The 11,122-nt window shown below is 26.1% G+C and overlaps 1 protein-coding gene across 1 annotated transcript; it reads left to right on the forward strand.

Moving 5' to 3' along the window:
- The first annotated feature begins 1,011 nt into the window (after window positions 1-1,011).
- On the forward strand, window positions 1,012-9,568 carry LOC112591816 (platelet glycoprotein V-like). Its single transcript, XM_025335754.1, has 2 exons — window positions 1,012-1,207; window positions 7,235-9,568. Exon 2 carries the CDS (start codon window positions 7,344-7,346, stop codon window positions 9,288-9,290), a length of 1,947 nt encoding a protein of 648 aa, XP_025191539.1. The 5' UTR covers window positions 1,012-1,207; window positions 7,235-7,343; the 3' UTR covers window positions 9,291-9,568.
- The last annotated feature ends 1,554 nt before the right edge of the window (window positions 9,569-11,122 follow it).

An 11,122-nucleotide genomic window follows, 5' to 3' on the forward strand; every position in this document is an offset into this window, starting at 1 on the left:
ATTCTCCATTTCTTAGAAATATATGACCCTGTCCCTGTGTAACAAATTTGGTACAGATGTCGATTTTTTTTCATTCCTCATTAAGTATAATTCATACAATATATTTAAATAATACTATGTAATATTTTATATATAAATTCTACTTTGTTTATATTTTTACTAATTTTAACAATTTTAACTTGTACATTGGATAACTGCCCATTTTATTCATTTGAATAAATTATTATCATTATTATTATTACTATAATTATTGTATAATATGTAATATTACCGGCATATTTTCAATAAATCAAATTTTGTTTAAATTATTAAAAATGCAAAGGTAATACAGGTTAATTTAAGATTTTGAAAATAATATTCATATTTATTATATACTATAAATTATAATACATAACATACTAAATTAATTTAGGTAATTTTAACATTTTTTTTTATATAGTTAGATGTATTTATGTTAATATTAAATATTTAAAAATAATTTGATTTTTATCATTTATTTTTTAAGTTTATAATTTTATTAAAATAATAATCTACCTATATCATAATATAATATTTTTGATTACACATTAAAGAATCCTAAATATTCTAAAAATGAAATGCTATTATAAGTTATTCAAACCATGTAGGTGTACCTATACCTATAATATAAATTATAATGTATAAACTTATGTATTTGCGAATTAAGAAAGCAGTTGGTTACATACACTAATCCCAAATGTAGGGTAGTGTATTAGTGCATATATTATTTTTTTAAACGTTTCTTATTTCGACAGTAATCCGATTGTTTCCAAAGGCAATTATACAAAATCTACTATACACACACATACACATGTATATAAATATAGTATATACATAAGGGACCCATCACCGCTGGGTAAACTAACGGCTACACTGCGCGCCCAGTGGCAGCGAACGAGACCTCATTCACATATATATATATATATTATACTATGCCGTACCGGGGACGAACGCTGTGCCCGTAGGATTCAATATCGGATCAGTAGACTCCGGACCACGTTCTCGTGCGAACTACCCCAAGTGCAATCACCCGGTTGACGCGTTTTCCTTCCACCCGCCGACGTTTGTAAAACGCTGCAGGCGACCACCAAAATAATAGGGTCACGCGTAGCATAATGCTACGAGAAAAACGTCAATGGTCATCCGACACTTTTCAGCGTGTCGTTAATACCGCACATTATGCGAAAAGGTGAGAACTCTTTCATAATAATAATAAAAGTATAGGTTCTGCTGAAATATAAAATAGTTATTAAGAATCGATATGAATTAAATTCTTAAAAATTATTTGTGTTTTCAATGTATGTGTAGTATATCTAGTTATAGTCAGAGACGCAAGGAAGTATCTTTGGTGTCCAAATACATCCCACTTTGTTCTCAATAATAAAAAAGCAAGTAATAATAAAAAGTTTAATTATTTTATATAGATATAAGAAAAAAATAATAGTAAGTATCATATTACTATTTACTGGTACCATTTGTTCCGTTCAAAACCAGAAACTGGTACTTTACTGGTACCTATACATTATTTAGGAAAAATTATTTAGAAATTATTTTTATATCTCTGCTTATGATAATAATATAAGTACTCGTAAATATTATGTAACATAAAGTCGGGATCCTTTGGTTAAATACATTTAATAATATAATAGCACAGCTATTAGCTATTGATATATACATTTTACAATCTGTATAACGTAGGTAGATGAACAGGTTCAATTTAAATGTTGAATATATTTGAAACAAAATCATATAAAGATCCTAAATATATACCTAGTAGTATATAAATATAAATAATGTACTTCAATATTAATCATTATATCGTAAATAAATTATTTTAATAGTTTTGAATTTTTCTTTAAGCTATTTTATATAATGAAAAAATTACATAATGAATTTTTTTATTAAGCAGAATTTAATTTTAGCTGATCTAGTTATTAGTAACTTGAATCGAATCTATTAAATTATTATTTAAGGTAATAATTATATTCATAATAATTAAAAAGGTTTAAACATAGATAATATTATTCGTTAAAATTTAATTTTACTAATATTTTCAACATTTTGTAATAACTAGTGTAAACAAGAATTTATATACAAATTTCAAATAAGCATAAATAAATATATTTATTTATAATTTTATTAATTACTTATTCTTTAAAAATATCTACTTATTAAAGCAGTTTACTAGTTTATAATTATAGTCCCAGTATTTATAAATACTGAAAATTATTTTTCATTTTATATCACTAAAATTTTTTATTGAATGATAAATTCATTTTTACATATCAATTTACTGTAATTTATTTCTTATGTTAAGGTAATAATTAATTTTTCAATAAATAATTGATTTGTAAAAAAATTAAATTAATATGTTTATATATAAACAATACAATAATAATATTTATTTTTTTTATAGTTCTTAAGTTCAAATTTTTTTGTAATTTTCTCGTTATTTTTCTAATATTTCTAATATTGTTATAATTTATACTAGGCTAATAACCTGTGTTGTTGAAGCCTTACTTCTAAATATAATAATAATAATAATAATATTAAATTACATAAGCAAACAGCAATTATTCAAAAATTTAAGTTAAAATTTTTTTTTAATTTTGACATTATTCATTTCCATGAAAATATTTTAAATAAAGTATTTACATGTTATGGTTTTTTTTTCAAATATTAAAATTATTTAATGTTTCATAACTGCAGATAGTTGAACGTAATAATAAATTAATAATATAATATGAATATACTAAATATATTAATATATTTGTGTAAATATATTTATTAGTTAATAAATTAGATATTTTATACTGGCACTATTTTATTTTATTTTCATACATTGAATTTAATATATTTAGCTAGTACTAAATAATTAACTTCACACAAGTCACAATGATTTTAAAGATCCCAAACAAATCAACTTCGAAATTGTTAATAAATATATTTTATAGTTTTGTTAAGACATTGAAACGCTCGATGTTTAACGACGGCTGTAAATATCTAGAGGTAATGGTATAACGATTGTTAGATCTTTCCAATGTTAATCCAAAGTATCTTTGGCCTCAATAAATAAACGAAAGAGACACAAATAGTGGCACAATGAATGTGGTAATGTGGGTTCCTTTTGACCCGAATCATCAATTGTATCAAATGGTGAATGGTTTTGAAACCAAATCCAGTTGCCTAAGATTATCTAATCAGAATTTTAATTATCAACCCCAACCAAGGATTTTGAATACAATATTAAAATAAATTAAATCACATGTTTTGTTTGCTTTGTATTTTTACTCATATATTTTGGAGAATCCTTAAATCAGCTACTAACAATGTAAAATGTACATGACTGTTTGCTGAAAACAATGTTGAAATAACTGTGGAAACTTTTAGCGTTGAGTGAATTTTGGTAATAAAGTTATTCATATTTTCATCGTTTGAATAATTACTGAGGGACCATGGCCGCTGAACGAGTGGTGGTGTAACTTTTTGGTCGAGTGAACATTTTGTAGAGCAGTAAAAACCAATTAAGACAAAATTTCCTTGTGGTAATAAATCGCTACTGAAAATTAACATTGGTCGACGTTATTTTGCTTCCAAAATCATAATTTTATAATATCTGTCTATCATAGCTTTTTATAAACATAATAATATACCGTATAGTAATAATAATGCGTAAATAAATATGCATATAATAAATATATAGATAATTATAATATATTATAATTACATATTATGTATTATATATTTATATTTTTTTCATCGTAGTTTAATATTTATATCATGCTCATATAATTCAATAAAATAGTATATAGATATAATTATAGAAAATGTAAAGTAAAATATTATAATATAAAACTAATTCAATAAAACTTTCACAGCAAAGTCAAGTTTTAAAAAAATATTAAAATTTTATGTTAAGAAATTAATGAAGAGTGACTCGTATATAATAAATGTTATTAAAACGGTTTTTGTTGTTTTTGAATGATATATTATTGTACAGTCCTCTCGTAAAATCATACTTATGCTTGATTGGATTATTTTCGTGCTCGGCCAACTTTATAACCAGATTTGTAATACCTTTGCTTTGTATATTTTTTCTTCTTTACTTAACAAAGGTTTGCATTCCCATGAGAGAGACACGCATTTTTTCTTTTTTTTCTTTGTCTTGGTCTAGATGTATTCTCCCTTCATCACGTCTCATCCAAACAAGACAAGTCTTCCCGATTCCGGAACCAAGTCGCACTTCCTATTCGTCTTTACCCAGTTTGCATACGAAATTCATTTCTCAATTCTAGGTGGGAAATCGTTCTTTATTTCCCCCTACTTGATTTTCATTCTATTCTCTTGTATTAACTTGCTGGATCCGAAGGCTTATAAGCTAAGCTTGACGCAACGCATGGAAATGTATTACTCGCGTGGCGTTATCGATGGGATAAAAATCTATTGGAATAGCACGTCTGCATCCGACGGGTGCAAATTGAATTCTGGTTTAATCGTATTTTTATATGCATATACATCTATGGTTATGCCATATATGATGGACCTAAGTATCATCAAAGAGAGTAAAAAAAAATGAAAAACAAGTTAGATAATACCTAATACTATAAAACTCAAATATATACCAGTTCAGTTCAATAAAAATAAATAGTTTGATCAACAGTCCTTTCTAAATTAAAGCATTAAAATATCCATATTTTTTTTTTTAATTTAAATACACTTTAAAAAAATGTATTTATTGATTGGTGCAATCAAGGTTAGGTTACCACAGTAGATTTTATTTACTGTAAAAACAATGGGCCACATATTATTGCAAATGAAGAATATGTTTAATTTGTTATCATACTCTGTAATAGAATTGCACAAGTAAGCTATATAAATGAAAATTATGGTTACAAAAATTAAAATGAGGTCCAATAACAAATAATAATAAGAATAACGTATTTATTTCACTATGACTTATGGTAGTAAAGTTGATTATTTTATAATACCATATTATTTTAGGTACTTATGTATAGAACGTATAATAAACAAGAAAACTTTCAGGCTAATATTTTATAATATGTAATGCATTTTTGTTTCTCAAATTCTAAATAATAATGTCTTAATAACATAGTTCTCAAAATATGATATTTTTTTTTAAATAAAATAAATATTGCTTATTATATTTTAATATAATAGTGTTCAATCAATGTTGTTGATCCAATTACATTGATACGTTTATTCAATGCGTTAGATTTAACGAAATTTTACTGTGTGTACAAAATAAATGAAATTACATATTTAAGTCTTAAATGACTAATAAGTATTATATTATGTATTCATGTGTTAATTTTGCTAATTAATGTATCTGAAATGGACTGACTTTATTATGCAATTACGTAGATACACATTGTGCAATGTTCGGTTTATGAAGGATTATTGCATATTATAATTTAATACTTAATGCGCATTGCGTGTATTATAAAAATACATAAGGTAGAGTGAAGTTAATTTCAAGTTAATTTAATTCAATTATTTTTTTATAACGGTAAATTATGCAATAATTATCTATTTCTGTTACCGATAAAATATATATTATATACATTGATGTTAATAAAAATTTCAGTATGATAATAAGTGACTATATTATTATATGTGTGCATTAACGATCATTTATCGTTTTAATTAGCTCTATTATACGTATTTGTTGACATGTATGTGGGTGTTGTGTGACATACATTTTTCAGTCTGCTCCGATCATAAATTACTAGATTATATACGACTTTATACAGGCATTGAGTATGTAGTATGTACCTTATATTTTTAAAAGGTTGGGTTGACAGGAAGACGAGACTTAAGTATTTCGGTAACTTAAAGTCAACCAAAACTTTGAATTTACATTTTCACCAAAACCCGGACATCAGTCACCTAAGGCACCCTTCGAGCGACGGTTATGTAAAAACTTTTCAAACGCAAAAGAAAAGTTCCCTTGCAATCTGTCATTCATGGAACCCAACGTTCCATGTAACATAATGGTCGCCGTGATAATATAATATTATGTCGTGAATATTAATACGCCAACAGAGAAGGAGGTTAGTAACCTGCGTCTAAATTTTATTACACACTGCATACATAACGATAATATTATAATTCAATTGATGTAATGTGATCATAATCAAGACTAAATTAAGCGTAGACAAATTTAAAATGGCTAGAAAACTCTGTTGCTTAAAAATATAGCTATACTTACTATAATATTATAATGTGCATATGATCGATCCTTTGCAAATAGTATGAGTTTATAACAAAATTTAGCCACAAGATTTTAAATCAGATTAAATAGTACCTATTTTATGATTATTATAACTGCACTTGAGTGTTAACTATTTATTTTATTTTATATTATTAAATAAATGTGACTTAAATATTACTAAAATTTTATTATAACCATAAAATTAAGGTTGGCTTAAGTTTAAAGTTAATAAAAAATAAACGTATTAAGTATTACTACTGCCATTGACGTACACCTCTACACTGTATATATTATATATAATTGTATACTTTCAAAAATTAAAAGCTCACAATCTTAACCTTGACTAAAATTACAAACTATATAATTTTTAAGGGTTGCTAAAGTTTAATGTTAAGCCCAGTGATAAAAATGAATAATTATGCATTGTTATATTTCCGGTATAAAAGTTGGTTTACTGTATGCTTTGTTTCGATGTATGTAACTTTTTATTATGACTATGATGATAGCGTGGACACAGAACAATAGAAGAAACTACTGAGTTTCAATGATTTTCTCGAGCTTACGTATAGGACTTCAAAAATAAAAATAAAATTAAATTCATGTTGTTATGTGGGCAGTGGGCTTATTATTTTGACCATTGTTATATAGTCATAATAAATACAAGAATATATATATATATATATGAGTTAGTAACATAACCGTCGAAAACAAAAGGGTCAAAACAAACCAACCCCATACTGAGAGCGAAAATTATGTTAGTTGGTATTGAAGGGGAAAAAGTTATTTAGAAAAATAAAAACAGAAATCTATCATCATCATTCGTATATAATACGCAGCTAATGTAATAAGCGTATAATAATATATTATGTGTTTAATATACATATTTATTATTTGAAATTATACACGATATTTGTAATTTAAATACGTAATATTCATAAAATTACATTTTCTTTTTTTAATTGAAGTATTATTTTATATTTACAGATAAATAAAATGAAAAGAATTCGATCAAAGTTAATTTTTGCAGTATAAGAATATCAAGAAATTAAAATATTTAGCATGGCGGCTGTGAAGTCGTGAGTGCGAACAAACAATGGTAGTGATTTTAAACGCTATTGTAGTTTCTTTGCTGTCAGTTGTCGTTGCAAAAGTCCAAAAAAAATGTGTTTTGGAATTGCCTACAAGCGGCTCTCACGATGTTTACTGTGACGTCATACCGTACAAAATTGACTTAAATCACACTGACGGTATGACTAAACTAGACATATCGCAAAATAATTTGAATGGGATTTATATTTATAGTGATAAAAAAAAAACATTACCTACACTTGACGTGTCCAGAAACAACATTCTAAGTCCTTGCCACGTTGCCATTAATAATATGGTAAGTGTTGATTCTATGATATTATCGTTCAATAAGATATACAATTTCTCAATGTGTTCAGATATTAGAAATTTAACACTAAGTTGGAATTACATTAAGTCATTAAATAAAACTGATATGGTAAATGCATCTTCTTTGGAAGTTTTGGATCTTGGAAATAATTTTATCTTGTGGATTGAAAATGATACATTTGTTGGAATGCCGGATCTTCAATGGTTGGACTTACGAGGTAATGCGTTAACGAGAATATCAGAAAAAACGTTACCCAGTACTACGTTACGTTATCTCGATGTTTCTGAAAACTATGATCTTGATCGTACAACAGTATTTCAGCCATTTGAAAATTTAGTTGAATTGAACATTGCCAAAAACGCAGAATTGGCTCCCGTTGTTTTGGGTTCCGGTCCAAGACTTCAAGCATTAGATGCTTCGTATACTAATCTTACAGAAATTCCAGTTACGCCAGCTCCGCTCTTAGGTTCACTTATTTTGAGTGGTAATATGATAAGAACAGTGAATAGTGGTGACTTGGATGGTTTTCCACTTCTCCACTTGCTTAACATTAGTGCTAATCACATTAAAATTGTAGAAGACGACGCATTTGGTCGGCTTGATTTACTGATCTTATTGGACTTGAGTGATAACTTATTGGAAACAGTACCAAAAAGTTTACCAGAAAGCTTAGAAAAATTAAATTTAGAAAGTAATAGAATACAGAACTTGGGAGTCGAAGATTTTGAGGGCTGCAAACGACTGAAAATATTAAACGTTCGGAAAAATAATATTCAGCATATACAGGACTTTACGTTTGCGTCTTTATTATTTCTTGATACTTTAGATTTATCTGAAAATCCAATCAAAATGATCACTAGAGAAATGTTAGCAGGTCCAGTAAAATTAAAAGTCTTGAAGCTGGAGAGGCTAATGGCACCAGAAACACCAACATTCCCATTCACTGATACACGTTACTTGAATCGAATCCAATTGGCGCACAGCAAACATCTTGCTAAAATTTTATTAAACGACAGTGCTGTATTGTCATCTATGTTTCAACTTGAATATTTAGACTTAACGGAATGCAATGTGACTTCACTTCCTAACCGCTTACCTTATCATATGCCTAAAATTAAAACATTAATATTGAACGAGCTCAAGTGCATCGAATCGTGGCTCAGAGACTGGCTATGTGAGATTTATACATCCGAAGATCAACATTACAAGTTACATAAATCTGAGTTGAGACTCAGAAACTATCAACTGAAAAAATTCAAATCCTCTGTGGAAAGTGTGCAATGTAGACGAAATGATGGTTATTTTCAACAAGTGTTCGATTCAGAATACTGTGCCACTTTGACTACGATTCCGACCTATCGAGTTACTACGACTACAATAGAACAAGCAGCAGTATTTGCACGATTAAGATCGAAAGAAGATCCTAAAAATTCACACGTTTTAGCAAAAAAAACTCATTCAGGTGTGATAGTTTTTGTGTGTGTTGTGTTGTTATTGATACTTTTAGCGACTGGTACTGTTTGGGTTAAAATAAAAGGGGACACAATAAAGAGATTGCATTGGAGGCAAAATAAAGTTGATGTGGATTACCAAAGTATCGAAATTAAGAACCTGGAAAGCTTTAGTCACGTAGAAAGGTGGTGAAATAAGTCTGAAGAATAAAATGTTTATAAGTATAATTATTAAAACTTGTATTTATTTATTTATTTATTTTATTATTATTATTTTTTTTTTTTTTGTGATGTTTTTAATATTTAAAACCAAAGCTGAAATGGAGCAGCGTAGCAAAATTGTATTATTTAAAAATAAGTAATTTTTCATTACTTAACTAAAAAAACTCAATTCTGCTATTACTATATTATAAATAGTAAATAATTTCAATATTTATTATAAAATTAACACATTAATTTGATTGAATATCGTTTGGTAAAATATCGAGAATATAATTATATTTATATTAATTGTGATGATTTATACTACTATGTAATCATATGAATTGTTGTAAAAAAACAAATATTTATTAAATTTATACCTATAGTGATCTTTTTTTTTTTTTATTGAAATTGTGAATAAGTTGTTTGTAATTTTAAACCATTTATCATAGGGATATTAACGCTACGCTGCTAAGTTCAATATAATATAATAATATTTTACTGTAATTGATAAATTATATTAAATTATATTGTTTCAATTATATAATTTTATGAAGTAAATTATATATTATAACTGACATTTTTTACTATTATATTATTATAAATTATAGACCTGACGTGTGAATATGAATTTAAGTAGATTAAATGTGGAAAATATTGTTATTATTTAAATTTTTATGTTATTTTATTCCTAATTATCAACTTTAAAGTAACAATAAGAAAGCGCAAAGATAGGGTTATTCGATCAACAGATATTATATTCATATATCAATGTATATATTTTCAGTTGCGCGTATTTTTTCGTTTTACTGTTAATGATAAAAAGTGTTACGGTGCTGTTTCCTCTATGTTGAGTAATTGATGACAACTACTGGGGCCAGTTGGCGTTGATTTATGGAACTTTTCCAGAGTCTGATTATTTCATGTCTCCTGCCGTTCTTTCTCTGAAAGAAAGTGAACAAAATTTATATATATATATATATTTATATAAAATACGAAAAATATATATTTACGTATATACATAATGCTTGTACTACAATAATACGCAAGCTAGCACAATGCAACATCTTATCCAGGTCACGTAGACAGAGAAATTGTCGGGTTTAGCTTTAGCCGCAGATAGAAAACCCATTTCTTTTTTTTTTTTTTATCTCAGGGAAACATTTTTCCTCGTCATTCGTCAAACAAATATTAATCATGAGATTTTCTAATTTAAAAAATAATGTTGTTTAGAATACACATTTTAAAAATCAAAAAATATTCTTAGTTATATAATTGCTTTGTACAGTTGATTTTTTAAAAGTTATGCAAATTTATATATATTATTTAAAATTTTTTGACTGTTTTGCATCATTCTGTTTTTATTTTTTTATTTTTTTCATAAATTCAATTATTGAAAATATTGTTTTATTCATTTTGACATTATTTTACTATGATTAAAAGTCTTGTACACTCATATGAAACACTTTATTCATAGATAATTTGGTTATAAATATATTGATTAATTATTTTCAAAATAAATATTGAATAATAACATATTTTGAATAGCTAGGTACTTTAACAATTTGTCAAAATTTTAACTTTTAATAAAGTTTATATTTGTATGAATAATTATAAAAAAAAGAAAAAGTTTATCAATTTTAATTTATTCAACATAAAATTCAAAGTTAGCTATTGTTTTATTATTGACTGAATAGATAGGTAATTAATTAATTTACATTTCCAATACATTTTTTTTTTTTTTTAAGAGAGTTAAAATATTTAACATGCACTTTGGCTATGTTAAGTATTCTGAAGTTAAATATTTTTTTATGTATATTGTAA

The sequence above is a fragment of the Melanaphis sacchari genome, unplaced genomic scaffold (genome assembly GCF_002803265.2).
Source record: "Melanaphis sacchari strain LSU unplaced genomic scaffold, SCAv2.0 Contig1439_pilon_pilon, whole genome shotgun sequence".
Classification (NCBI taxonomy): domain Eukaryota; kingdom Metazoa; phylum Arthropoda; class Insecta; order Hemiptera; family Aphididae; genus Melanaphis; species Melanaphis sacchari.